Genomic DNA, 27,703 nt, shown 5'->3' with positions numbered 1-27,703 from the left:
TTTCCTGACTCACTGACAAAAAGAAAAACCATTTCCTGAAATCAAATGCCTTCTTTCCTGGGGTTTCCCCAGTTAGAGTCATATACAAGTCTGGGGACTTGCAAGCTTCTGGACTACAATTCCCAGAAGCTGATGCGGCCCCAGGGCCTATCCCGAGTTAGGCCAATACCTCCGACCAATGGTTCCTGTGCCATCTCTTGACATCCTATGCTTCCCGACATGCACAGCGGCTGTTTATTCCTTCGGGACTTTATGGACACCAAGTTATTGCTAGAATCTGTAGTCGTTTAATATGTCGTTGGGGACTGGTTTCCTCTTATGGTGTGTGACGGTAGGCTGGAGAAAAAAAAGCAGGAAATGTAGCAGTTAAACATGTCAGCCAGGCGTAGTGGCACATGCCTGTAATCCTAGCGACTCCGAAGGCTAAAGCAGGAGAATCTCAAGTTCGAAGCTAGCCTCCGCAATTTAGCGAGACCCTCAGCAACCTTATGATACCTTGCCTCAATAAAAGGGTGGGCTGGGATGTAACTCAGTGGTAAGCCCCGGGTTCTATCTCAGGCACTAAATACAAACAAACATGTCTCCTACACCCGCCCGTATGGGGTCCAGTTCAAGAGCGCGAGGGCGGAAGTGGTGATGGCCGGCGCGGCCGGAAGTTCAGATCAGCTGATGGGGGAGGCGGCGCCGCAGCCGCCTAGAGGCCCCGGCCGCCCAGCGCTTCGTCCGGGCCCTGAGTCTCGGAGACTGGGCACAACCCCTGTTCGCACCTCGCTGTTGGGCGAGGCCTGGTCCCGTGTCTCTCTCAGGCTTGAGATCTTCGCCCGGCACGGCCGCCCTGAGCACCCCGGCCACCCCCAGCCCCGGCTCGCCCCTCAGGCCCCGGGCCTCCCCTCAGTCCCCGGCCGGCGGCCCAGGCCCCGGATCCGCGGGGGGAGACCCGGCCCCGGGGGGTGCGGGCCCCATGGAGCTGATGTTCGCGGAATGGGAGGATGGAGAGCGCTTCTCATTCGAGGATTCAGACCGCTTTGAGGAGGATTCGCTCTGTTCCTTCATCTCCGAGGCGGAAAGCCTTTGCCAGAACTGGCGGGGATGGCGCAAACAGTCGGCGGGGCCCAATTCCCCCACTGGCGGCGGTGGAGGAGGTGGTAGTGGCGGTACCAGAATGAGAGGTGAGGGTGCGTGGGGTGGGGTTGGGGGAGGGGAGCGGGCAGGCCCTGTTTGGGCCTTGCTTGGGAGCTGTCCGGGACCGGGAGCTGTCTCAACCTTAGGATTGCTTTCAGGACTCGCTTTTCCGGCCCTCCCGAGGTGGGCTGACTTCTCCATGCAAATGTGTATGTGTGTGTGTGTGTGTGTGTGTGTGTGTGTGTGTGTGTGAGAGAGAGAGAGAGAGAGAGAGAGAGAGAGAGAGAGATGCGTTGTGGCAGGGAATCCTGGGTTGGACAGAAAGATCTTTTGTCGTTCCTTTGCCTTAAAGATGGAGTAAAGGGGAGGAATCCGATCTCTGATTTGGGAATACTCAACTGAGGTCAGCCTTTAGAAAACCAGAAGGTAGAAGGGAATGTGGTTAAGGGTTGGATTGTGAAGAAGTGACCACTTGAGGTGTGTCACTCCATTGCAAAGTGCTTTAGGAAGCTTCTTGCTTCAGGCTGTTGATCTCTCATCTCAACTGCTCCAAGAGGGGATCATCCCACCTAGAAGAAAGTAGAGGTGAACTGGCTTGTGAGAAGAGACTCCATAGTTCATGGGGTTATATCAGAGTTTTGCTGCTGGCCATATGGAACATCTGTCAGAAGCCAACGCTGGGACCTGTGGATGGGAGCCTTAGATTTCCATATCAGGGCCTAGTCAAGAATGTGAATGATTGTCTCTGAGCTCTCTTCATGAAACATTTTCTTGCTTTATTCTTTCATTCTTGGATCTTTCTGAGAAATAACTGATTAGTGCTGTGAAGAATTTTGCTTTATTTAGAGGGGATGGAAAGGAAGAAAGTAAAGATAAGAAACTCCACAGGCTCAGGACTCATCAGGACTCATCACATCCTTTCCCTGCCTTACTCACAGCAGTTTTTGTCCTGGACCTCAGCAGTTGAGGGGTTTAATTTGTGTGAGCCTATGCAGGTCATTCCAAGAGTTCTGTTTTCCAAGCTGCCCTGTAGAGATTTTTGGTGCTCTTTTGGAATGGAGTGAAATGTATATGTGTCACTTTTTAGGAGTGGCATGAGTGGTAGTATTCAACCTCAGTTTAAGAGAAAGCACATGCTTGTGTGTACACATGTGAGCGCGCACACACAGACACACACAGACACACACAGATCCTAAGCAGTTTCACTGTGGGTCTTCTATGGCTTCCCTGATTCTTTCATATTTGCATGTGTGGGTGGCCTTGGGTCTTGAGAGCTCCCATTCTCTGGGGAAGTAACTAAAGTCATAGTAGTGAATATTTTCAACATTGGTATCATCCTGGACAGGTTAAAATCTGGAAAAGTGTGTCATTCCCATCCACCCCCTCAACCCAAACCATGGCTACTTTCAGTGGCTTATTTTTGTAAAAGTGTTTATGTTTTTTAAAAAGGGTTCTTTTCAGTTCTGAGATTTTCGGATCCATCTTCTAATCTGGCTAGTCATTTGATGAAGTGTGCAGCCTGTTTTAATATTACTTCTTTTGACTAAAGCAGTGTGGAGAACCTTCTTGAATGGTAACTCCATCCTGCTCCTGGTGATTCCAGGAGTAGCAGCTAAGTCCCCTTGAGATACCTGACTTTCCACCGGGGCTTCCATTGTGGGAAGTTAGAGGTTAGGTCAGCTTCTTGGTCCTTGAGGTCCCTGCTTAACTTTTCTGGCTTATCCTCTCTTCCTAAATAGGTGGCTGTTTTAGAGAAAAAGGGATAGAGAACAGGCAATAAGAATTAAGAATGCCAAAGGAGAGAGATTCACAATGTAATATGAATCTGAACTGCTTTGGGTATGTAGGAAATATGATGCCAAGCCCAAAGAACACATCTGTCTGGCCAGGAGTTTCCCGAATCTCCCTTGTATCTTCTTTTCTGAGCCTGAAATAGCAGGCTATGGACTGGGGACTGCCCAGCTCCCCTTTCCCAGAGGAAGTTTTTAGGGTTAATGTTCCCTTACAAGAGGGTTCATGGGATTTCCATCCAGGACTCCATTTTCTTTCATATTGAAGATAGGGCCCAGAATGGTGCCAAGTGATTATGGCCCTTTTAATTTCCTCTTCAATTCCCCTACCCCAACTTTTGTTTCCAAAGATGGACTGGTAATCCCATTGGTGGAGCTATCAGCAAAGCAGGTGGCATTTCACATCCCGTTTGAAGTGGTGGAGAAAGTTTACCCTCCAGTGCCTGAGCAACTCCAGCTCCGAATTGCTTTTTGGAGCTTCCCTGAGAATGAAGAGGACATTCGGTAAGGACAGAGGACTGATGGTGGGGAGTGGGGTCCTGATATCCCACACTGTCTTCTGGGCTTTCTACAGAACAAAGAAGATATTATATTTGGGGATGTAATGAGAAAAATCCAGTAGAGAAGGGAGTGCCTGGGATTTCCTCCAAAAAAGAGTGACAATGAGGAGAAAGTACCTAGGGCGTTGTGGTCTCTGATAGGGTCTGTGAAAGGTTATTTGTTGTGTTGTGGCCTCGTCCTCTTCCCTTTAGACTGTATTCGTGCTTGGCCAATGGCAGTGCAGATGAATTCCAGCGAGGGGATCAGCTGTTCCGCATGAGGGCTGTAAAGGATCCACTGCAGATAGGTAAGGGTCCCATCATGCCTGTGGCAGCTTTGCTCCCCCATTCACCTGTTATGAATTAAAGACCCATTGCAGCCAGCTACGGTGATGCACACCAATAATCCAAGCAGCTCGGGAGGCTGAGGCAGGAGGATTGTGAGTTCAAAGCCAGTCTCAGCAACGGCGAGGCACTAATCAACTCAGTGAGACCCTGTCTCTAAATAAAATAGAAAGTAGGGCTGGGGACGTGGCTCAGTGGTTGAGTGCCCCTGAGTTCAATCCCCAGTACCTCCCCACTATCCCCATCAAAAAACAACAACAGGGGCTGGGAATGTGGCTCAGGCGGTAGCACGCTCATCTGGCATGCGTGCGGCCAGGGTTCAATCCTCAGCACCACATACCAACAAAGATGTTGTGTCCGCTGAGAACTAAAAAAAAAATAAATATTAAAAATTCTCTGTCTCTCTCACTCTCTCTTTAAAAAAAAAAAAAAAAAAAAAAAACGACAACAACAACAAAAAAAACTGAAGATCCAGGGGCTGGGGCTGTGGCTCAGTGGTAGAGCGCTCACCTAGCATGTGAGAGGCCCTGGGTTCTATCCTCAGCACCTCATTAAAATAAATAAATAAATAAAGGTATTATATCTAACCAAAAAATAATCTTTAAAAACAACAACAACAACAACAAAAAAAAAACGAAGACCCATTGCAAAAACTCTGGAGCATGTTGTCTGAATAACTACAGGGACAAGGTTCAGGGCAGAGATCCCTGATTGTGCCATTATTTTTCCTAGGATTCCACCTGAGTGCTACAGTGGTGCCACCTCAGATGGTTCCTCCAAAGGGGGCCTACAACGTGGCTGTGATGTTTGACCGCTGCCGGGTCACTTCCTGCAGCTGTACCTGCGGGGCTGGGGCCAAATGGTGTACTCACGTCGTGGCACTCTGTCTCTTCCGCATCCACAACGTGAGGCCCTCCCAATTTATCCTGGCCCTATCCTACGCTCCATTTCCCCCTTCTCTGCTGCATGCCTGGCCACAATGTGAGCCCCCTTGCCTCCCCTGTTCTGCCTCCCTGTCCCCTGTTCCCCTTCAGCAAAAGGCTTTTCTTAAATCGCTGTATTTCTGGGTCCCCTTTAGGCTTCTGCAGTCTGCCTGCGTGCCCCAGTCTCAGAGTCCCTATCTAGACTGCAGAGGGACCAGCTGCAGAAGTTTGCTCAGTATCTCATCAGTGAGCTCCCTCAGCAGGTGAGTGAGGTTGGCATGCCCTTCCACAATTAGCTGCATATCCTCATATCAGCCTTCCTGTTAGGCCCAGATGACTCCTTGGGTTCATCTACACTTTATTCTTTCTACCTTTGTGTCTTTCTCTTCAGATCCTCCCTACAGCTCAACGTCTCCTGGATGAACTCCTCTCTTCCCAGTCAACAGCCATTAATACAGTGTGTGGAGCCCCAGGTAAGTGCAGTGAGAAAGAAGGGCAGTAGGAAGAAAGTAGGGTGATAATACAGAATGCTGCTTGCTAAGGCTCACTATTGTCAGGCAAGTCCAGGCCCCTATCAGTAGGTGACTGATTGCCTGTCATCCCAGATCCCACGGCAGGGCCCTCAGCTTCGGACCAGAGCACTTGGTATTTGGATGAGTCAACACTGACCGACAATATCAAGAAGACGTTGCACAAGTTCTGTGGTCCCTCTCCTGTGGTCTTCAGGTAAATTGGATCTCTGCGTATTGAGTCTGTGGTTGCTGGGGTACATCCTTTAGGCTGTTGGCAGATCCTTTTTTTTTTAATGAGGATTGAACCCAGGGCCTTGCACATGCTAGGCGAGTGCTCTACCACTGAGCCACAACCCCAGCTCCTTTGTTTTATTAATGCTTGTGTTCCCTACCTTCTCTTTGCACTGGTGTGGTGCCTGGCACACAAATGTCATTGACGAATCACTGGATGATGGTGATCTTGTATAGTCACAGAGTGGTAGAATAAGGGTCATTTTTCTTCCTTTGACAGATGAGAAAGTTCTAGAATTTTTTTATGGTCATCCCATTCCCCATCTACTCTGTATTTGGGATCAGAACCTCTTTTTTTTTTTTTTTTGGTACTATGGATTGAACTGAGGGCTTAACCACTGACCCACATTCCCAGCCTTTTTTATATTTTATTTAGAGACAAATTCTCACTGAGTTGCTTAGTACTTCGCTAAGTTGTAAGGCTGGCTTTGAATTTGCAATCCTCCTGCCTCAGCCTCTTGAACTGCTAGGATTTAGGTGTACGCCACTGTGCCTGTAGAGAACCTCTTTTGGGTCAAAGCCCTATTGATTTTACTCACTTCATTCAGCCCCATCTTAGTTACCATCTTCTGTTCTACTGATTTTTTTTTCTTGAGTACTGGGCATTGGATCCAGGGTCTTGTGCATGGTAGTTCTCTGCCACCATGTTAAATACCTGGCCCTCTGCTCCATTAATTTTACAGTGATGTGAACTCCATGTATCTGTCTTCCACGGAGCCTCCAGCTGCTGCTGAATGGGCATGTCTGCTGCGTCCTCTGAGAGGTCGTGAGCCGGAGGGCGTCTGGAACCTGCTTAGCATTGTGCGGGAGATGTTTAAGCGGAGGGATAGCAATGCTGCCCCCTTGCTGGAAATCCTTACTGACCAGTGCCTCACCTACGAACAGGTAATTCCCCAGAGTTGGAGAACTCCATGGTAGTTCTTTAGCTTCCCAGCTTCATTCTCCTTTTTCTGACAAGGACACCAGGGAGAGCTGCTCTGACTTTTTGAGCTTTAGGTACATCTCACACCCCTCTTTGTCTCCAGATAACAGGTTGGTGGTACAGTGTGCGTACCTCAGCCTCGCACAGCAGTGCCAGTGGACACACAGGCCGTAGCAATGGGCAGTCAGAAGTGGCAGCTCATGCATGTGCCAGCATGTGTGACGAGATGGTCACACTATGGAGACTGGCTGTGCTGGACCCTGCCCTCAGCCCCCAGCGGTGAGTCTCCCCACAAACTCCCCACAGCATTAACTATGCCAATCCAGGACAAACTGAGCCCTCATTTTCTTGTACATGAGGATATGCCATTATTCTCATCCTAGGGAAATGGGAGTGCACAGCCCAAGAATTACTAGGGATTTATGGTTCTATTTTCTGAAGGACTTTTTTCCTCCCCTCCCCCAAAAGCATCCCTTTTCCAAAATTTCTGAGTCCGAGGGCTGGAAGTGTTTCCCCCTATCCTTTCCCTCTGCCTTTTTGGGGTATACTCCTACTTCATCCCTTTTTCCCTTCTTAGTGCAGACTGCTGGGTTGTCCCCCCAGCAGCCTCCTGCCCTTTGTTCCCACAGCCGCCGGGAACTGTGTGCACAGTTGCGCCAGTGGCAACTGAAGGTGATTGAGAATGTAAAGCGCGGACAGCACAAGAAGACCTTGGAGCGGCTCTTTCCTGGCTTCCGACCTGCAGTGGAAGCCTGCTACTTTAACTGGGAAGAGGCCTACCCACTTCCTGGTGTCACTTACAGCGGCACTGACCGGAAGCTAGCCCTGTGCTGGGCCCGAGCCTTGCCTCCACGTCCAGGAGTCTCCCGTTCTGGGGGCCTGGAAGAATCCCGGGACAGGCCTCGACCTCTTCCTACTGAACCAGCTGTGCGGCCCAAGGAGCCTGGGCCCAAGCGCAAGGGATTGGGTGAGGGGGTTCCCTCCTCACAGCGGGGTCCCCGCCGCCTCTCAGCTGAAGGGGGAGATAAGTCTTTGCATAAGTTGGGTTCAGGCGGGGGCAAAGCCAAGGCACTGGGTGGGGCTGGCAGTGGGGGCAAGGGCTCAGCAGGCAGTGGGAGCAAGCGACGGCTGAGCAGTGAGGACAGCTCCCTGGAGCCAGATCTGGCAGAGATGAGCCTGGATGACAGCAGCCTGGCCCTGGGTGCAGAGGCCAGCACCTTTGGTGGATTCCTAGAAAGCCCTCCACCCTGTCCTACCCCTGGTGTCTCCCGAGGTCCATCTACCTTCCTTCCTGAGCCCCCAGATACTTATGAGGAAGATGGTGGCGTGTACTTCTCAGAAGGGCCTGAGCTTCCCACAGCCTCTGCTGGTCCCCCCAGCCTACTACCTGGGGAGGTCTGTACCCGGGATGACCTCCCTTCTACAGATGAGAGTGGCAATGGGCTTCCTAAAACCAAAGAGGCAGCCCCTGCCATTGGAGAGGAGGATGATGACTACCAGGCATATTACCTGAATGCCCAGGACGGGGCTGGGGGCGAGGAGGAGAAGGCCGAGGGCGGGGCTGGGGAGGAGCACGACCTGTTTGCTGGGCTGAAGCCACTGGAACAGGAGAGCCGCATGGAGGTGAGGGGACTGAGGGAGGGAGGAGTGGGTGCTTCTTAGTCACTGCTGGGAGGGGCTCTCTGGCTCTATTTGGAAGTGTCAGAACTATTGGCATAACTTAGAATCCCAAAGCAGGCTCCTGACTGATATCCCCATCTGCTATCTATTCTCTTCAGTGTTTCTGCATTGATTTTTTTTTTTCCCCTAAAATGTTTGATTGTGTCACTCTGCTACTTAAAATCCATTGCCCTTAAGGATAAAAATGAGTGTCCTTGTGCTGGGGTTGTGGCTTGCCTAGCACATGTGAGGGCCTGGGTTTGATTCTTAGCACTGCATATAAATAAATAAAGTAAAGATCTAATGACAACTTTAAAAAAAAAAATGAGGGTCCTTGGCATGACCTGTGAGGTTCCACTTGGTCTGATCTTTTCCAACTTCTCTGGCTTTGCCTGGCTATTCTGTCCCTTATCCTCCATGCAGCCAACCCATTCCTGAGCCTGCTGTGCCCCTTTTTGCCTCCATACTTTTGTACAGATTGTCATTTCTACTTGGAATGCTCTCTCCTCACCTGTCTGATCAGCTCCTGTTCTTTCTTCAGGTCTCAGAGACCTTAAAGACCAACATCTCTGGAAAGTCCTTCCTTCTACTACCCCTCTGCCCCAGTCCCAGTGAGCACACTACTCAGTTGTCCCCCTCTTGACCTTTGCCAGTAGTACTGCTGGCACCACACTAGTTGTATGCTCATGTCTGTCTTTCTAACCAAACTGAGCTCATAGTATACCTGGGACCAGCATAGGGCCCAGCATATAGCAAGTGCTCAAGAAATGTATGCTACATGAGTGAGCATGATGTCATGCCTATGCAAGTTGACGCTTCAACCCATCTGGTCCCATGTCCTCTCTCTAGGTGTTATTTGCCTGTGCTGAGGCCCTGCACGCGCATGGTTATAGCAGTGAGGCCTCCCGTCTCACTGTGGAGCTTGCCCAAGACCTGCTAGCCAATCCACCTGACCTCAAGGTAGAGCCGCCCCCTGCCAAGGTGAGAGAGACCCCTCTCCTTTACCTGTCTGGCCCCCACTTTCTCCTAACCTCTCATGCCCCACCCCAAGTGAGATCCCGTTCCTACCTTCACTGGGGTGAGTCAGATTCATCTGCCTGCTTCCTTATGCTTCCCTATGTAGGGCAAGAAGAATAAAGTATCCACAAGCCGTCAGACCTGGGTGGCTACCAACACCCTGACCAAGGCAGCCTTCCTGTTGACAGTGCTAAGTGAGCGTCCAGAACACCACAATCTGGCCTTCCGAGTTGGCATGTTTGCCTTGGAGCTACAGCGGCCCCCAGCTTCTACCAAAGCCTTGGAGGTCAGAGTTTCTATCTCAGCCTTGTACCTCGTTCTCCTCAGATCCTTGCATCTCGCTTTCCATTGAGGTATAGGAGGTATGAGCCCCTTATGTGTGCCCTCAGGTGAAGCTGGCATACCAGGAGTCAGAGGTGGCTGCCTTGCTCAAGAAAATTCCTTTGGGTCCCAGTGAAATGAGTACCATGCGCTGCCGGGCAGAGGAGCTTCGGGAGGGGACACTCTGTGACTATCGGCCTGTGTTGCCTCTCATGTTGGCCAGTTTCATCTTTGATGTGCTCTGTGCTCCAGGTAAAGTGCCTGCTCTTACAGTAAGTGGGAAAATGGGAGAGGGGACGCCTTCTGTATGGAAAAGCCAAGATCCCCAAGGCTCTGACTGAATTACCTTTAGGACCCATTAGGCAGCTTTGTGGATAGGTCTGGGATGATGAGCATCTCGGGTTCCCTTGCATTCTTGGTACTTCTGTCTGCCTGACTTACCCCAACTTTTATCCAGTGGTTTCTCCCACGGGTTCCCGGCCCCCAAGTCGCAACTGGAGCAATGAGCTGCCTGGAGATGAGGAGCTGGGATTTGAAGCAGCAGTTGCTGCCTTGGGTGAGTCTGTCAGTGTTTTGAGTATATCCATGAGCTAAGCCTTGCCCAGGCCTTACCAGTTATGAAATCGCATCCTCTTCCTGAGGAGTGTCTGATAATGGGAAAGTCAGGATGATTTGTGTGAGCCAACTAATGCCTATGAGACAATCAGGAATATAGGGCAAAAATGTGTGTGTGGATTATGGGTGTTCTAAGAGCAACAAAACAAAAATCTAGGGAAAAGACCTTAGGGAAGTGACAGAACATGGAATGTAAGTTAAAAGATCAGTAACTTGGGCTGGGGATGTGGCTCTAGCGGTAGCGCGTTCACCTGGCATGCGTGCGGCCCAGGTTCGATCCTCAGCACCACATACAAACAAAGATGTTGTGTCCACCGAAAACTAAAAAATAAATATTAAAATTCTTTCTCTCAAAAAAAAAAATCAGTAACTTCTAGATAGGGGAACACCACAAATAAAGATTCAGTTATAGCCAGGTGCCATGGTGGCACCCTATATTCTAGCTGCTCAGGAGATTGAGGCAGGAGGATCACTTGAGCTCAGAAGTTTGAGGCAACATAGCAAGACCCCGATATCAAAAAACAAATATATACAGAGGTGCAGTCAAATCTTTGTGCAAGTGAGGAGCCCAGCTTCCCTAAAGTGATAGGTATGGGGCTGGGGATGTGGCTCAAGCAGTAGCGTGCTTCCCTGGCATGCGCGGCGCTAGGTTCTGATCCTCAGCACCACATACAAATGAAGATGTTGTGTCTGCTGAAAACTAAAAAATAAATATTAAAAAATTCTTCTCTCTAAAAAATAAATAAATAAATAAATAAATAAAGTGATAGGTACATGCTAGGTGGATAGGGTCGGCTAGTTAAAGGTCTTAAAAAAGCAAACAGAGCTTCAATTGAATATGATATACAGTGGGGATCTTTTACCATGTGATTTGGTTGGGCCAAAAGAACCCCTTATTTCACATGTTGGTGGTTGGGGAATCCTGACCTATTTGCCTTTGCTGTCTTGGGAGTTATGACTACTCTTAATTTCCATGAGGCTCTCCTCACAGGGATGAAGACAACAGTGAGCGAGGCAGAACATCCCCTCCTATGTGAAGGCACACGTCGGGAGAAGGGTGACCTGGCATTAGCACTCATGATCACTTACAAGGACGACCAGGCCAAGCTCAAGAAGGTAAGGGACTGAGGTACTGGGCTTTTGACAGACAGGGAGTGAGCAAATATCACCACCTTTCTCAGGAGTTTCCAGTACTATTCTGGAAAGTACTATTCTGCCCATAGGAGGTAAGTAGGGAATCTTGGGAACTTCTCGTAGAGAACAAGAGACCAATGGTTCTTATAGGTGTGCTTGGGCATGAGGTGGAAGAAGAGAAGCAGAGAGCATAAAGTCATTCATTCATTTATTTCAATATTTATTGAATATCAGTATATTCAGTTCTGAGGTAAGTGTTACAGAAGATACCAAGACATGTAAGCTGGGAGGTTATCCTGTAGCTGTAACTTGGGGAAGTATTCCTGAGGAGGTAGCATTAGGCTGCTTCAAGGAGAAAGGAAGGTAATAGAAGTCAGGAGATAAAGGGCATCCTGTCACTGCTTCTTTGTCCTCTAGATCTTAGATAAACTCTTGGATCGAGAGAGCCAGACGCATAAGCCACAGACGTTGAGCTCATTCTACTCATCGAGCCGCCCAGCTACAGCCAACCAGAGGTCTCCTTCAAAGCACGGGGGCCCATCTGCCCCAGGGGCCCTGCAGCCACTGACCTCAGGCTCTGCAGGGCCTGCTCAGCCAGGGAATGTGGCAGGGGCTGGGCCAGGCCCTGCTGAGGGATTCACAGAGAAGAATGTGCCTGGTGAGGTGGGGGCACTGGGCAGGGGAATGAATGGTATATAGCCATATTTGGGTACCCTTTCCTGGACTCATCCCAACTTCCTGTTTTCCCCACCTAGAAAGTTCCCCTCATTCCCCATGTGAGGGTCTCCCATCTGAGGCAGCTTTGACCCCAAGGCCAGAGGGAAAGGTTCCAAGCCGCCTGGCACTTGGCAGTCGTGGAGGCTACAATGGACGGGGCTGGGGCTCCCCAGGGCGGCCCAAGAAGAAGCATACAGGTAGGACAGCCCATAGAATGACATGGAGAGGAGGATATACCTGAAGTTGGAGTCTGACTTCAGGGACTCCTATTTCTGAGACTGACTTGTCTTGGGGGGTGTTAGGCATGGCTAGCATCGACAGCAGTGCCCCTGAAACAACATCGGATAGCTCCCCCACCTTAAGCCGGAGGCCACTTCGAGGGGGCTGGGCCCCCACCTCCTGGGGTCGAGGACAAGACAGTGACAGCATTAGCAGCTCTTCCTCGGATTCCCTGGGCTCCTCATCCTCCAGTGGAAGTCGCCGAGCCAGTGCCAGTGGAGGGGCCCGCACAAAGACAGTTGAAGTTGGCAGGTCAGTTGGAAGAAATACCCATCTGCTCTAACCTGGACTACCCTCAGAGCTACATCCCTAGTGTAATCCAACCATTGTCCCTAACCTCTTCCCTTGCCCTGGTCCTTCTCAACCTATCTGGACACCCATTTCAAAGAAACCCCATCCCCGTCCCTACCCCATTGCCCCCTTTAGGTACAAGGGCCGCCGCCCAGAGAGTCATGCCCCCCATGTACCCAATCAGCCGTCAGAGGCAGCTGCACACTTCTACTTCGAGCTGGCGAAGACAGTGCTGATCAAGGCAGGGGGCAACAGCAGCACTTCCATTTTCACACATCCATCTTCCTCAGGGGGCCACCAGGGTCCTCACCGCAACCTGCACCTTTGCGCCTTCGAGATTGGGCTTTATGCCCTTGGCCTGCACAACTTTGTTTCTCCCAACTGGCTGTCACGTACCTATTCTTCTCACGTCTCCTGGATTACAGGTAAATCTAATGTCCTGATTTGGGTATAGGAGTGGGGTTAACTGGTGGAGACAAGAGCCTTAACTTTGGGGTATTACTGATTTAACGAGAGACATCATCCCTATACTCCAGTGGTACCCACACTAACCCCACTGTGGTCTTTCCCTGAAGGGCAGGCAATGGAGATTGGCAGTGCAGCCCTGACTATACTGGTAGAATGCTGGGATGGGCATCTGACACCCCCTGAGGTTGCATCCCTGGCTGACAGAGCATCACGGGCACGAGACTCCAATATGGTGCGGGCAGCGGCAGAGCTGGCCTTAAGCTGCCTGCCTCATGCCCATGCATTGAACCCCAATGAAATCCAGCGGGCTCTGGTGCAGTGCAAGGAGCAGGTATTTCTAAAGGCAATCTGGGGACCTGGGCAGGAATGTTGGGCATGGGGAAATGTGAAGGACCCTATTTTTTTTTTTGAAAAGGGGTCTTGGGGCTGGGGCTCAGCATTAGTACACTTGCCTGGCATGTGTGAGGCATGGGGTTCGATTCTCAGCACTGTCTATCAATAACTAAAAAAAAAAATTTAAAAAAGAGTTATGACTACTCTTAAAAGAGTAGTCATAAGAAAAGGGGTCTTGAAGTTGTGCAGGCTGGCTCAGAACTTGTGATCCTCTTACTTAGCCTCCCTTGTGTCTGGGACTATAGGTGTGTTGCCGAGCCTAAATGGAGGAACCAGTTCTTGATTCCTATCTTCAAGAGTTAACAGAGTAGGGCTGGAGATATAGCTCAGTTGGTAGAGTACTTGCCGCACATGCACAGGTCCCTGGGTTCAATCCCCAGCACCACAAAGAAAAAAAAAAGAGAGGGTTCACAGAGTATCCAGTTTGTCTTTTTATGTTGACATTTTAACATTTCAGGTTGAATATTCTTTATCTGAAATGCCTGGAACCCCAAGTGTTTCAGATTTTAGATTTTGGAATATTTGCCTATACATAATGAGATACCTTGAGGATGAGGGCCAAGTCTAAACATGAAATTTGTTTCATACACTTTATACACATAGCCAGAAGGTAATCTCACGATATTTTAAACAATTTTGTGCATGAAACCAAGTTTCACGGTGAGAAATTTTCCATCTTTGGCATCAGGTTGGTGCTCAGAAAGTCTTAGATTTGGGAATTTAGGAATGCTCAATCTGTAATATACTTTCACACCTATCATATCCTAAGGTTAGGATTATTCCTATTTTACTGTTAAGGAAATAGAGGCTTGTAGTTTAGAGACCAAGATGGTTACTCAGAATGGAAAACTTGGGGAAGACCTCAGAGAGAGAATGAGATATGGATGGGGAGGGGTGATTAAATTAGTTTGGAACTGGGACTATTATCTGGGTCTTCTATTGGTCAGCAAGTATTTGTTCAGCATCTGAAGCAGTAACTGAGCATTGACCCTGACCTCTGATGCCTACCCACAACTAGCTAACTCAGAGGGAGCCATTGGAATGTCATCTGACAACATTCTTGGGATAAAGTCTTTCCCACTTAACACTCTGTGCCCCTCCCTTCCAGGATAACCTGATGTTGGAGAAGGCCTGCATGGCAGTGGAAGAGGCGGCTAAGGGTGGGGGCGTGTACCCCGAAGTATTGTTTGAGGTTGCTCACCAGTGGTTCTGGCTATATGAGCAAACAGCAGGTGGCTCATCCACAGCCCGTGAGGGGGCTACAAGCTGTAGTGCCACTGGGATCAGGGCAGCTGGGGAGGCTGGGCGGGGGCTGCCTGAGGGCAGGGGGGGCCCAGGGACTGAACCTGTTACAGTGGCGGCAGCAGCAGTGACAGCAGCAGCCACAGTGGTTCCAGTCATTTCAGTGGGGTCCAGTTTATATCCAGGTCCAGGACTGGGGCATGGTCACTCTCCTGGCCTGCACCCCTATACTGCTTTACAGCCCCACCTGCCCTGTAGCCCTCAGTACCTCACCCACCCAGCTCACCCTGCCCATCCCATGCCTCATATGCCCCGGCCTGCCGTCTTCCCTGTGCCCAGCTCTGCGTACCCACAGGTGAGACCAGTATCATGCTGTTTTCAGGGTGGGACATGTGGAAACACACTGGGAGTTCATGGAGGGTTGATTGGAGTGGGGTAGTACTCTGGGAATATAATAATACTTCCAAAAGTCCTGATGAGGTGGTGGGAATCTGGGGGGACCCAGCCTAACATAAGTGTAGGGATACCCATTTGTAGGGTGAAGGGGCAGAGCTATATCCTACTATATAACTTGATATCTTCCTTCTCTTTCTCCCCCTGCCTCTAGGGTGTGCATCCTGCATTCCTGGGGGCTCAGTACCCTTACTCAGTGACACCTCCCTCACTTGCTGCCACTGCTGTGTCTTTCCCTGTCCCTTCCATGGCACCCATCACAGTCCATCCCTACCACACAGAGCCAGGGCTCCCACTGCCCACCAGTGTGGCCTGTGAGTTGTGGGGACAGGGAACAGGTGAATGGAGGGGAGGCACAGTGGACAGGGGAGGTAGGGTGGGAGTCTTCTCTGCCCCTCTTTGTGCTAAGTCTCACATGGTTTTCATTCTACCCTCAGTGAGCAGTGTCCATCCAGCATCCACATTTCCAGCCATCCAGGGTGCCTCACTGCCTGCCCTGACCACACAGCCCAGCCCTTTGGTTAGTGGGGGCTTTCCACCACCTGAGGAGGAGACACATAGTCAACCTGTCAATCCACACAGCCTGCACCACCTGCATGCTGCCTATCGTGTTGGTGAGAGAAAGTTCCTTTCTGTACTCCTTCAGTAGACCCCTTCTACTAGCTCTTAATTTGCTTATTATGGGGTCAAATATGGGATCAGATATTGGGGTAGAGGGTAATAATAGGATGCACCCTACTATGTGCTCACCCTTATCTCTCTCAGGAATGCTGGCACTAGAGATGCTGGGTCGCCGGGCACACAACGATCACCCCAACAACTTCTCCCGCTCCCCCCCTTACACTGATGATGTCAAATGGTTGCTGGGGCTGGCAGCAAAGCTGGGTAACACCTCCTCTCCCCAGGACCATTGTCCCCCCGACCTGCTCCCCCCACCTTCCTATCCCAGACCTCCTTCCTAGCTCTTGCTCAGAGTTGAGGCCTTGGTCGGGTATGTGTGCGTGCGCGGGGGCGGAGGGTTACCTCAGCTCCTGGGGTGGAGGGAGGCTCTCTGCCAGGCCAGAGCTGAGATATGTAAGTTGGGTCCCTAGGGCAGAGGTGGCCACCCCCGTCTCATGCCCCTCCCCCCTGCCCCCCAGGAGTGAACTACGTGCACCAGTTCTGTGTGGGGGCAGCCAAGGGGGTGCTGAGCCCGTTTGTGCTGCAGGAGATCGTCATGGAGACGCTGCAGCGGCTGAGCCCCGCTCATGCCCACAACCATCTGCGTGCCCCGGCCTTCCACCAACTGGTGCAGCGCTGCCAGCAGGCATACATGCAGGTGACAATTCAGGAAGTACAGGGCAGGGTGGAGTACCTCCTGGGTAGTTATGGACCAGAGTGCTTAGTGTATAAGGGAGGAGGGGTGTGGTTCTGTGCTTTGTACCAAGGCTCACCCTGCACACGTCCTTCAGTACATCCACCACCGCTTGATTCACCTGACCCCTGCCGACTACGACGACTTTGTGAATGCGATCCGCAGTGCCCGCAGCGCCTTCTGCCTGACACCCATGGGCATGATGCAGTTCAACGACATCCTGCAGAACCTCAAGCGCAGCAAACAGACCAAGGAGCTGTGGCAGCGGGTCTCACTAGAGATGACCACCTTCTCTCCCTGAGTCTGGCACCCTTAGGGCCCTATACAGGGACACAGGCCCATGGCTATGGGGGCCCCTCACATAGAGGGAGTGAATCTTGGCTGGACAGATCATCTCCACTCAGTTCCCTGGTAGCCCAGACTGGCAGCTGCTCTTGGGCTGTAGCTTGGGGCCAAGATGTCTCAGACCCTAGAAACTTAGGGCTCGGGGAGACGGCCCTGTCTGGGAGGGGGCGTTGGGTGGCCTATGGTATTTATTTGGCATTTATAAATATATAAGCTCCTTTTTTACTCTAGTGTGCCTGGGCCTTTCCCTTCTTTTTCTCCATGTGCTGCTGCTATCCTTGAGCCAGGGGGAAAACAGATCTGATATTTGCTTTATTCTAGTTTTTTCACTTCAGTGAGGTAGACGAAACAGAAAAATAAGGATGTTTATTATGGACATTTCTAGCCCACAGCTTGGGCTCATACTCAGCTCTAAGAGCCACTGTACGACCTCATCCCCATTCAATGTGAATGACATTAGGGAGGCCGGGGCCCCACGTAGATCCACTGCCTGACTAAAGGGGCCTCAATAAAAGGTCCCTCTCTTAGCCAGGTATAGATAGATATACTGCTGGGACTCCAGAGGAAAATCATTGGATTAATATGTTACATTCCTCTACACCTTGTCTGGACCCTCTTATTTCTCCCACCTCCCAATTTCATGGGTCAAAGGTACCTAGTACCATGACATGGGGTACCAAGTAAAGCCCCACTATCAGGCCCCAGAGCTATGGGAAAGAGATACCCTTCCTTCTCAGCCATCGCAGGCCTGGGGGGCCACTGAGGTAGAAGGGGGAGGGGTCAGGCCACTCTTATTCCCCTTGTGGGCCCTGCTTTTTGCTGGTAATGGAAGGCTGGGAATATCAGCCCAGACTGGAACGCTGCAGTTCTTCCTGAAGCCACGAGGGTACTGCCTGTCCAAGCCGGTTCAGCAGCTTCGACAGCTCCAAGTTATGGTTTCGGAAAAAATCCGTAAGGAAAAGGCGGGACTGACAGGAGAAAAATGAAGGGAGACACAAATAGTAAGGAGCAGGATGGAATCAGACCCTAGAGTTGGAATAGGTCTATCCTTCCCAGACTTTACTTACCTCAGTGTCCATATCTGGGTACCTCCGGCCTTTGCTTTTGCCTAGACATCGAGTTTTACCACCTTCAAGTCCCTGGCACCAAAATCCCTTATCTTCATCAAACCTGCTCAACAGAAAAAGGACATTTGGTGGCAGGAAGAAGAGAAATTCAAGCCCCACAAATGTGTACTACCCCTCCCAAGTCCACATTTCTCTTTGCGAAACAGGGTAAATCCATGTCTTCCAAATATATGTGATCAGCCTGCTTCCCCACTTCACCCAGAGATTCCTCCACTGAGTCATGCTCTCCCACCTGAGGGTCCGTGTGTAGTTCAGAAAGGGCGTGATACCCAGGAACTTCTGGATGCTCTCCATTGAGGCTGCAGGGTTGGTTCGCAGCTCTTGCCCATCCACAATCAGCAGCTAAAGGGATAGGGATGTGGTTCCCTCTAGATTCCTAAGAATCCTCTAGGCTGAAGGGAAGGTGAACCCCAATGAGGGAGGGATCTTGGGGGGATTGTACCTGTCCAGAGGGATAGTAAGTCAGCCAGCGTTGTAGATGGGTGGAATAATAGCCAGGGACAAGACAGCGGTTCTGCAGAGAGCGAAGTACCAGAGGGGCCTGAGAGGAAGCTGAAATCACCTGGTAGAAGGTATAGTTCAGAGCAACTGGGTCTCCATGTGCACGCTGGTGCTAAAGAACAAGGAAGGGAAGGGACAGGTGATTATCAGAATTATTTTGTCCTTATTCTTGGTCTGGTGAAAGTACAGGCACCCCCTCCCTAAGGCACTAGCTGTTTCCCTACCATCATTCTTTTTTCTCTAGTAATCACCAGTCCCCCACACCCACCTTCTCTTTAAGCCCCAATGTGTCCCTAGCTTCAGCCAGACCTGGTACCAGGAGTAGGCCCTGTCAGCAGGATTGGTGAGCACAGTGATGATCTTGGCTCTTGGCAGGAGGGCAGCCCCCCGCCGTGGTACAACCTCTGAATCAAAGTAGGTGGCACTTTTTTCAAACAGGAAGTCAGTGCTGGCATTAGAAGGAACAGGGAAGAAGTCCATATACCTAGGAAGCAGCAGAGGAGAGGCCCAGAGTGAAAAAAACCAGATGTCTGCTGGTAGAAGCTGGGAGAAGGAACTGTTTCTCTGAGAAACATTCAAAGCAGTCTCAGTCTCACCAGTCAATACCCTTGTGGTAATTAGGGCCATTGAAGAACTGAATCTCCTCAAAGGTGCTTGGGCTAGGGAAGCTGCTAGTCACAGCTGGGTGCAGGCTCAGGAAGAAGTGTATAGCTGTGGTCCCTAAATAGGAGAGAAGGACCAGGCCATTGATGAAGACACCAGCTGAACAGCATGAGTTTGAAGGAAATAAGAAAACAACCACTCTGGATAGTAAAACTCCCTTTGATCCAGCTATTTTGAGAGAAAAATGACCTGTGAGAGGCCCAGGAAAGGGTTAAAATAGTGCACTCAGTCTTGATTGTAATATCAGAATCACTGTGGATCTTTTTAAACCTCTACACATGTGCTTGTGGTGTAGCTCAGTGGTAGAGCACTTGCCTAGCATGAGTAAAGCCCTAGATTCAATCCCCAGCACTGCAAAATACCAGAAAACATACAAAGAAACTAAACATAACTCCACAGATGATTCTGATATACAACTAGGGTTAAGAATCCTTGTTGGGCTGGGGTTGTGGCTCAGCAGTAGAGCAAGTACAAAGCCGTGGGTTCAAATCCTCAGCACCACATAAAAATAAATAAATAAAAGCATCGTGTTCAACTACACCTAAAAATAATATTTAAAAAAAAAAAAAAAAAGAATCCTTGTTGCAGGAGTTTGGATTAAGGAGGAGTGGATATGAGAAAGGAATTCCTTGCTAAAGGAGTCTTTAAGGTAGAGCAAGAGAAGTTGGCTAAGGAAGGTTTACCTGTCTTCTGCGGTCCCACAATGAGGAATTTGGGGAGCCGATCACAGGTTTTTTCCTTGGACCAGATATCTTTGTGCCTCTTGTCATCACAGGGATTCTGAAGGCAAGGCCAAGATTCTGATAAGGCCCAATTTCCTAAGTCCCCATCCCATTATGTTTCTAGTCAGCCTGAGCTCCACCCTTACCTGCCAAAGGGGACTTCTCTCCTGGGGGAAAAGTTCAAAGTACTTTCTTGCAAGAGGGACTGGAGGAAGGGTCTGTAGGCGCAGCCGTGTCCAGCATTGAAGGAAGCGTACCAGGCTCTCAAAGGTGTACAGGCCCAACCGGTCATTTCCGTAATTGGACAAATGGGTCATAAAGATGCTGATCTGCAAGGGGGTGCCTGCATGTCAGATCTGGAAGCCTACCCCACCTCAGAATCAGCCTTGGTGAGTAAAGGTCCCAGCCTGCAAACATTTTGGCTGTCCAATCTTCTAGCCCTTCCTCTTAGCACCCTACCGGATTAAGTAGCACTGTCAGAAAGAGCTCTCCTCCTCGGATGCTCCGGTCTAGTTCACGAGATCCTCCAGGATATTCATTATAGAAGATTGTGTGAGTGAAGAGACCACATGTCTGCCGGGGCAGCACCTGCAAGGAAAAGAAACAAGGATAGATGAAGTTTGAAAAGTAGAATTTTTTTTTCTTTTAATATTTATTTTTTAGTTTTTGGCAGACACAGCATCTTTGTATGTGATGTTGAGGATCGAACCCGGGCCACACGCATGCCAGGCTAGCACGCTACCGCTTGAGTCACATCCCCATCCCTGAAAAGTAGAATTTGAAATAGATGTAGGATAAAAGACCTGAGGTCCTGGGGTTTCCTGGATTTATAGAGGGCTCAGTCTGAAATTAAAGCAATAAGGCACTTACTATGTGCAGTGTTTTTTTTTTAAATAATGATTTTTACCCCCTATATATGGATCAACTAGTAGGTAAAACTGTAAGACAATGCAGATTGGAGGCTAAGTGTGGGAGTTCCTCACCATGATGCCATTGTGAATAAAGCCACGGCGGTAGCGGGCAGGACGGAGATGGGGATACTCCTCAGTGCTGGTCACCTGGATGCCCCACACAGATTTCCAGGCCTCATAGAGCTGCGTGTGGATGGGGTACACGCCCGAGTGGTGAGGGGCCACAGCATACCCCAGATCCGTGGGAATCCCATGCTCCTGGGAATGGTATAGACTCTCACCAGGACCTGGTGAGGTTTGGGGAGTAGAGGGTAAAGAGGGTGGGGATGCCTCCATAGAAAGAAAACTGAAAAGGGTAGGGAAAGGGACCCATTGGGGGAAGGTTAAAAAGGAAGCATTACCTCTGGGAGAAAGTAAGAGATTCAAGGGTCTCACCAAAGCAAACTGTTTGTTGAGCCTCATCTGGTCAGCCAGCACGGAGCGATTGTGGAACAGGTGTGGCTGCATGTGGCTCCACATGTGGGGGAACCACCAGAACTCTTTGCGGTGCTTCAGCAGCATGTCGTCCCCTGCATCCTCCTCCTCTGTCCCTATGACCACACACTGACCACTGACCACAGCCAGTCAGACTGAGTACTCTTGTAACAAACACTGACCACCTTCTACCCTTGGGATATTATGACCCTCTGCCCACCCAAGATTTCCTATTTATCAACTTAATCTCCAGCTAATCACACTAAATTCATGTCTATCACAAGCTCCTCACAGTAATCTGACCCCAAACCTCACCCCTTTTATCCAACTTGTCTGCCCAGGGAGATAAACAGTGAAGGGACAGATCAAACTAAGACTGATGTGCTGAAGGAGCAGGGGAGTAAGCTCACCAGTATGGTAGAACTTGCCCGAGAAGCCCAGGTTGAAGGTGAAGTTGGGGACTAAAGTCCTGAGTTTGTTCTGGGTGGTCAAGAGAGCCTGGGAAGAGTAATAGGAACATGACATAAATGGAAAGAGTAATCAGGACCCAGCAGATTGAAGAGATACATGAGCAGCAGTATTCTTCCTTGTCTGGAAAGGGCAGGAAACATTCCTGTGACAAACTCAGAACCAAGACAGGGAGTCTAACAGGCCAGAGTTTGAACCGTTTCTAAAAAAAAATTATAAGGAAAAATAAAGACTGACCTCAACATCAGCCACCTTCATGCGGGTACCTTCTTTGCCCACAAAGATATCATCAATGTCTACTAAGATATAGCGGTCAAGGTCCAGGCAGAGGCGCTTGCCAGTGAGGTATGCAACAGCATCAACGAAGACAAGTTTGTGGAGCCAAAATGAAAGGCCATGGCCAAAGAACACCCGCTGGATGCCATCATGAAGCCCCAGGTCCTGTACTACAGTGGGAAGTCGGGCCCGACGAGGCACTGGTCCTAGCACAGGGGGTTCAGCTGGCCGAAGGCTGGCAAGAAGCACTGGTTCATATGTGCTGTGATTGGATTGGAAGATGGTCCAGTCATCACCAGGCAGCGGCCCAGGTTCCAGGCGGCTAGGGCGAGTGAGATGCAGCAGAGGGGCAGAAGGATTCACTTGGTAGTCGCGTAGTCCCAAGTTTGAATGTAAAAAAAGGGGAAAGCCCTTGAGTTGAGCACTCAGTAGGCTGTGCTCATGGGCTCGGAAAAAGCCAATGATGCCCACACCATACTCCACACAGTATCGATCTAGTAGTTCCCGACTCCAGGCATCCAGGTTAACATATTTGAGCAGGTTCTCATAAATTACCAAGACATAGCGGCCATGGGTATGATCAGTCAATGTGGGCATATCCCCTCGACCAGGTGCCAACTCAGTGCTATAACGAAAACGACTAGACTCCAAGATGGCCACAATCTCCTGACCCAGTTGTGAGTATGCACTTTCCACAAATACAAGGACCACTGGTTCGGTTCGAGCTGTTTCTGGAGGCCTGGGCATTCGAGGAGGGAGTGGAGGCCGTGCAAGGCCAGGGGCAGCTGCCCCACTACTGCTGCAGTCTCCCAAGGGCAAGGGCAGGGGTTCCTTAGCCTTGGGGCTGGTGGATACATAGTAAGCCAGGAAGCCCATGGAGCCCAGGCTGAAAGCAATCAGCAGCAGTATGAGGCGGTGCAGTTCCAGCTGCCGAGCTGGGCGTACCACCTTCCACAGCTGAAGCATGGCGGGGGAAATGAGGGAGAGATGGGAACCACCACAGGGGATGGGAGGTAGGAGTTCTATAGTCTGGAACTGTCTTGAGAGGATGAAAGGATAGGAAAATAAGGGAAAGGGATTCCCTCAGGGTCAGCTCCCTGAAAAGGTGAGACAAGTTCACTTAGTAAAGGGTAGGGGAGGTAGAAGGAACAGCAGGGGGTAACTGGACAGAGTCTACAGGTCTCAAGTCACCATGGCCCCCTGGCCCATGGCTTCAGGCTGCAAATCTAGCCAGGCTCCACTTTTGGCTCTGGCGGAGCTCCTCACATCAGAATGTCAGTAAAGTTCACAATCTTGGCCCCACTATCTGTAAGACAGAGAAATCAATGTGTTACTTCTCCCTTTAAACTATATTAATCTATTCTTTTCAAAGCCAGCCTCAGCAATGGTGACTCAGTGAGACCCTGTCTCTAAAATAAAATATAAATAAGGGCTGGGGATTTGGCTCAGTGATCAAGTGCTCCTGAGTTCGATCCCCAGTACCCCCTCCCCAAAAAAATCCATTCTCCTTACCCTTACCTCATTTCTCTTACCTCCTCTTCACTGGATGATTTACTTTCAAAAAAAAAAAAAAAAAAAAAAAAGGAAAAAAAGAAAGAAAGAAAAGAAAAGAAAGGAAAAAAGCTTCTATAAAAGAACACAAGTGGAACACTATACCTTAGCTTCACAACTTGTAAGGAAATGAATTCTCCCATCTATAAGAAGCCAAACAGCCTAGGAGATTGAAAATGGGCCTGTTCTGAAAGGAGTTCTCAACCCATGACTGAACAGTTGGCCAACGAGCAAAAGTTCTGTTCTTACTGTGAGGAAGGGACTGAAAGTCCCAGAAGTCCCATGCCCCAACGAACTATCAGATAAAAGGAAACTCATGAGTCTGTTAATCTTCTGCATCAATCAAACCCATCATCATAGCCAACAGCACTAACGAACTTGCAATCATATGGACACTATAGTGGGGGAACTCAAAGAGAAAAGAGATGGTGCTAAGCATTCTATTAATCTACTTTTCAAGTTAATTAACTTGGAGACTATGAGACTCTCTTTTCCATTGCTTGTGAAAATTGCCCACCTCTGGCCCTTACCTCACCTGTGTCAGAGTAAGAAGAGATAAAAATGGAGCCCCAGAGCAGGCATGTCACTAGAACCTGAGAAAAGCCAGAAAGTTGAGACTAGAATCTCTCTCCCTGTCCTTTCCAATTCTCCTTTCTAACATGGTACTATATCCCCATTCCTGAATAGCTCAGAAGGGTCTCTGAACTAGCCTGGAGAGACATGAAAGGTAGATGCAGTTACAAAAACAGAACAAACTGGGGCTTGGGTTGTGGCTCAGTGGTAAGGCACTTGCCTAGCTTGCATGAGACACTGGGTTTCATCCAAGCACCACATAAAATAAATAAATGAAATGAAGGTATTGTGTCCATTTACAACTAAAAAAACCCCCAAAAAACAAAAAACAAAACAACAACAAAAAAACAATAAACAAAAAATCTGAATGGGAGATAAGAGAGCAACAGGAGGTTAAGTCATAATATGGCAATGAAAATGAGCAAGGGCAGCATGATCTGAAAACACAGTTTCAAGGAGATATAATTTGGGGGACTTCTTATCAGATTGCTTCTGGAAGCTTTATAGTCATTCTCTTCACCTTCACCACTCCCAGTAAAGCTATTGGCTAGCAATCCCTCTCTATCATCCATTCCAATTCATACACCCCAGAGGTGAATAGAGACAGAGTTCTTTAGAATTGAGAGAGCTGTTTATAAATTCAGCTTTGGGGCTGGGGTTGTGGCTCAGTGGTAGAGCACTTGCCTAGCATGTGTGAGGCACTGGGTTCAATTCTCAGCACCGCATATAAATAAATAAATAAAGGTCCATTGACAACTGAAAAAAATATTAAAAAAAGAAAAAAAAAAAAAAGAGTTCAGCTTTGGCCTGGGTAAAACTAATAAAGAGAGCTGGGAGGAAGGAGAAAAACTGTGATGGGGGACTAGGGATGTAGATCAGTGGCAAAATGTGTTTGGCATGATAAGGCCCTAGGTTTAATCTCTAGTACCAAAAAAGAATTAAAAAAAGGTCATGGAGGGCTGGGGTTGTGGCTCAGCGGTACAGCATTTGCCTCGTCCATGCGAAGCCCTGGTTCAATTCTCAGCACCATATAAAACAAAATAAAACAAAACAAAAAAAATTTTTAAAAAGGTCATGGGGGGCTGGGGATGTGGCTCAAGCGGTAGCGCGCTCGCCTGGCATGCGTGCGGCCCGGGTTCGATCCTCAGCACCACATACCAATAGGGATGTTGTGTCCGCTGAGAACTAAAAAATGAATATTAAAAAAATTCTCTCTATCTCTCTCTTTCCTCTCTCACTCTCTCTTTAAAAAAAAAATAAAAAAAAAATAAAAAAAAATAAAAAAATAAAAAATAAAAAGGTCATGGAAAGGGGTGAATCCTAAAAATCAGAGAAATTCTTAGGGAAAACAGTAGTGAATAGAAGTCATTGGGGGCAAATTGATGTTAATAACACGTTAATAAGTTTATTTATTTATTTATTTTTGTAGTATGGAGATTGAACCCAGGGCCCAATGCATGTTAGACAAGCACTCTACCACTGAGCTATATCCCCAACCCTTTTTTGAGACATGGTTTCACTAAGTTGCTGAGGCTAGACTCAAAACTTGTGATCCCTCCTGCCTCAGCCTTCTGAGTAGCTGGGATTTCAGGCACATGTCATCATGCTCAGCTCAGTTAATATCTGTTGCAAGCTTACTACCTGCCAGAGATTTCCCTGAGAGTTTGACCTATACAGATAGTCCCCAAACTAGAATGTTTCAACTTGCAATGGTGTACAAATGACAAGCATTCAGTATAAACATAATCTGACTTTTGGGATTGTTTTGTTATGGTCCTGGGGAATGAACCTGGGGTCTCATGCATCCCCAGCCCAAAGAATTTTGAATTTTGATCCTTTCCTGGGCTAGTGGATGTGGAGTACAATACTCTTTTTTAATGCTATATAGGGGCAGTGGCAGTGACCGGTTCTCATACAGCCATGTAATCAGAAGGTTAAACAAATGATAATTTGCAGTATACTGTACTGCTAAGCTATGATGGATGATCTGTAGGTCTGGTGTATTAAATGCATTTTTGATGTAGGTATCTTCAACTTAAGATGAGTTTTTCAGGATGTAACCTCATGGTAAATTTAGGAGCATCTGTAGTTAATACTCACACCAGCCCTAAGAAGGAGGGAAGAAGTAAATAATATTATTTCCATTTTACATGACTAATTTGAAGCCCAGAGAAGCTTAGTAACCTGCTCAGGACCAAACAGCTGTCAGTGGAGAAACTGGGATTCAGTCAGGCATGTCAAGTTTCAGAGCCCATGCGGTTAACCACTGCATTTTTAGCTTCATGACTGGAAGAAGCACTAATATTTGGGGAAGAAGTGACGAGAGACCTACTAGGGTGAGGCAATAAACACTGGAAGAAGAACATGGGGGAGATGTGTGTGTAGCAATAGGTTTCTGAGGAGGAGAAACCAAGGGGTCATCAGGTCCCAACACTAACAGGCCCGGGAAGCCTTGGGGGTGTGGGCCCTGTCCCGGGAGACAAGCAGAGCAGATGCTGTGGAGGAAAGGGAACCGAATGGGTTCCGAGGCTCACGGAGGGGGGACCCTGTTGCGGGGAATACGGGGTCACAGGTGGAGATGAGGGCACGGATGGGGGGCATTAAGGGGAAGGGGAGCATTAATAGGAGAGGGCACAAGGGTCGCGCCGAGTTGACGCGGGGGTGACATCGAGGCAGGTACTGGGCTGGAAGAGCCCGAGGGGACGGACCCCTGTACTGGAGGTGGGGGGCGACCTGAGGCGAAGAAGGCTACTCCGAGGAAAGATAGTGGAAAGGACTCGGGGCGAGGGGCGAGGGGCGAGGAGGGCCGCACTGAAGGGCCGCCCAGGACGACCCAGCGGGTGGTTATGGTGGCAACACTCAAGGGAAGTCTGTGAGGAACTGAGGGTGATCGGGTTCGGGGGGCACACTCTGAATGTGGGAGGTTGTTCTCCTCAAGGGCGGCTCACCCGGCGGAGTGGGCGGCGTCCCCGCGGTCCCCGGGCTCCGCCGCGTCCCGGGGCTGCCCAGCTTCCCTGCTCTCCGGGCCTCCGGCCGCGTCGCGGCGGCTCCGCCATCTCCGAGCGAACGCTCTACCGCAGCCGGGCTCAACCACCCCTTCCACCTGGGGGAGGCGGCGCGCTGCCCCTCTTTTCACCCACTCGGGTCGCGACAGCTCCGAGCCTGGCAGTCGCGCGACCGAGGCGTGAGGAACCCAAATAGTCCTCCGGTGCGCTCTGCCCGAGCCGCGGCCTAGGAGTCGCCAGGCTCCGCGCCCAGCCCGCAGAAGCGTACCCCCTACACCCCAAACGGTGGCACAGTCTGGTGAGCGTCGGGCGCCGCGGCTCCAGAGGAGGGGCGGGCCGAGGGTACGGGCTCGTCCACTCAGCCCCGCGGAGGGGGAGCCGGGCCGGCCCACTGAGCAGGGGCGGGGCCAGCCCGGGACGCAGGCGGGGCCCGGAGGCGTGGCGAAATCCGTAGCCCACCTCCCCCATCCCCACCCCTTTTGGTACCAAGGATTGAACCCAGGGGTGCTTAACCACTAAGCTGCATCCCCAACCCTTTTTATTTTGAGTCAAGGTCTCACTAAAGTTGTTTAGGGCCTCACTAAATTGCTAAAGTTGGCCTCGAACTTGGGAACCTCTGGTATTAGGAGCCTCAGAATCGCTGGGATTACAGGCGGGTGCCCCCACATCTTAGCCCACCTCTTAAGGGCCCGCATCATCT

General features: G+C 49.8%; 2 protein-coding genes across 10 annotated transcripts; one reads left to right on the top strand and one right to left on the bottom strand.

Annotated features, from left to right (window-relative positions):
• The first annotated feature begins 661 nt into the window (after positions 1 to 661).
• Positions 662 to 16,962, top strand: Zswim8 (zinc finger SWIM-type containing 8). Of its 4 annotated transcripts, none has more exons than XM_005325897.4 (26): positions 662 to 1,169; positions 3,263 to 3,416; positions 3,665 to 3,759; positions 4,529 to 4,701; positions 4,875 to 4,982; positions 5,111 to 5,192; positions 5,325 to 5,445; positions 6,206 to 6,407; positions 6,548 to 6,723; positions 7,074 to 8,067; positions 8,953 to 9,084; positions 9,227 to 9,406; positions 9,510 to 9,693; positions 9,899 to 9,997; positions 11,048 to 11,172; positions 11,608 to 11,848; positions 11,946 to 12,104; positions 12,210 to 12,438; positions 12,613 to 12,902; positions 13,053 to 13,276; positions 14,447 to 14,935; positions 15,188 to 15,347; positions 15,471 to 15,647; positions 15,799 to 15,918; positions 16,241 to 16,351; positions 16,485 to 16,962. In XM_005325897.4, exons 1-26 carry the CDS (start codon positions 962 to 964, stop codon positions 16,943 to 16,945), a joined length of 5,694 nt encoding a protein of 1,897 aa, XP_005325954.1. In that variant the 5' UTR covers positions 662 to 961; the 3' UTR covers positions 16,946 to 16,962. The 4 variants fall into 4 exon arrangements, with proteins under 4 accessions (XP_005325954.1, XP_021582394.1, XP_005325955.1 ...); XM_021726719.3 differs by having other exon boundaries at positions 15,188 to 15,371; XM_005325898.5 differs by having other exon boundaries at positions 15,188 to 15,371; positions 16,173 to 16,351; positions 16,485 to 16,831.
• Positions 16,963 to 17,083: 121 nt separating this feature from the next.
• On the bottom strand, positions 17,084 to 27,311 carry Ndst2 (N-deacetylase and N-sulfotransferase 2). Of its 6 annotated transcripts, none has more exons than XM_021726720.3 (14): positions 26,947 to 27,307; positions 21,836 to 23,180; positions 21,541 to 21,628; positions 21,092 to 21,246; positions 20,729 to 20,839; positions 20,205 to 20,333; positions 19,892 to 20,074; positions 19,707 to 19,803; positions 18,957 to 19,080; positions 18,670 to 18,844; positions 18,302 to 18,472; positions 18,092 to 18,201; positions 17,800 to 17,902; positions 17,084 to 17,700 (listed from the first exon to the last, which is right to left on the bottom strand). In XM_021726720.3, exons 2-14 carry the CDS (start codon positions 22,838 to 22,840, stop codon positions 17,575 to 17,577), a joined length of 2,577 nt encoding a protein of 858 aa, XP_021582395.1. In that variant the 5' UTR covers positions 22,841 to 23,180; positions 26,947 to 27,307; the 3' UTR covers positions 17,084 to 17,574. The 6 variants fall into 6 exon arrangements, with proteins under 6 accessions (XP_021582395.1, XP_005325953.1, XP_040129438.1 ...); XM_005325896.5 differs by having other exon boundaries at positions 20,729 to 20,914; positions 26,947 to 27,306; XM_040273504.2 differs by having other exon boundaries at positions 20,729 to 21,246.
• Positions 27,312 to 27,703: the final 392 nt, after the last annotated feature.

Source organism: Ictidomys tridecemlineatus, chromosome 1, assembly GCF_052094955.1.
Source record: "Ictidomys tridecemlineatus isolate mIctTri1 chromosome 1, mIctTri1.hap1, whole genome shotgun sequence".
Taxonomy (NCBI): domain Eukaryota; kingdom Metazoa; phylum Chordata; class Mammalia; order Rodentia; family Sciuridae; genus Ictidomys; species Ictidomys tridecemlineatus.
The sequence above is the reverse complement of the archived record's forward strand: the minus strand, read 5'-3'. Positions and strand labels throughout refer to the sequence as shown.

Excerpts from the sequence above, each read along its gene's own strand:
- Zswim8 (XM_021726719.3), top strand. The coding sequence starts at position 962 with ATGGAGCTGATGTTCGCGGAATGGGAGGATGGAGAGCGCTTCTCATTC. Across the intron at positions 1,170-3,262 it reads TGGCGGTACCAGAATGAGAG|ATGGACTGGTAATCCCATTG; the intron begins GTGAGGGTGCGT and ends TTGTTTCCAAAG. Across the intron at positions 4,702-4,874 it reads GTCTCTTCCGCATCCACAAC|GCTTCTGCAGTCTGCCTGCG; the intron begins GTGAGGCCCTCC and ends GGTCCCCTTTAG.
- Ndst2 (XM_040273504.2), bottom strand. The coding sequence starts at position 22,840 with ATGCTTCAGCTGTGGAAGGTGGTACGCCCAGCTCGGCAGCTGGAACTG. Across the intron at positions 21,247-21,540 it reads GGGCAAGTTCTACCATACTG|GGACAGAGGAGGAGGATGCA; the intron begins GTGAGCTTACTC and ends GTGTGGTCATAG. Across the intron at positions 20,334-20,728 it reads TTATTCACAATGGCATCATG|GTGCTGCCCCGGCAGACATG; the intron begins GTGAGGAACTCC and ends TTTTCCTTGCAG.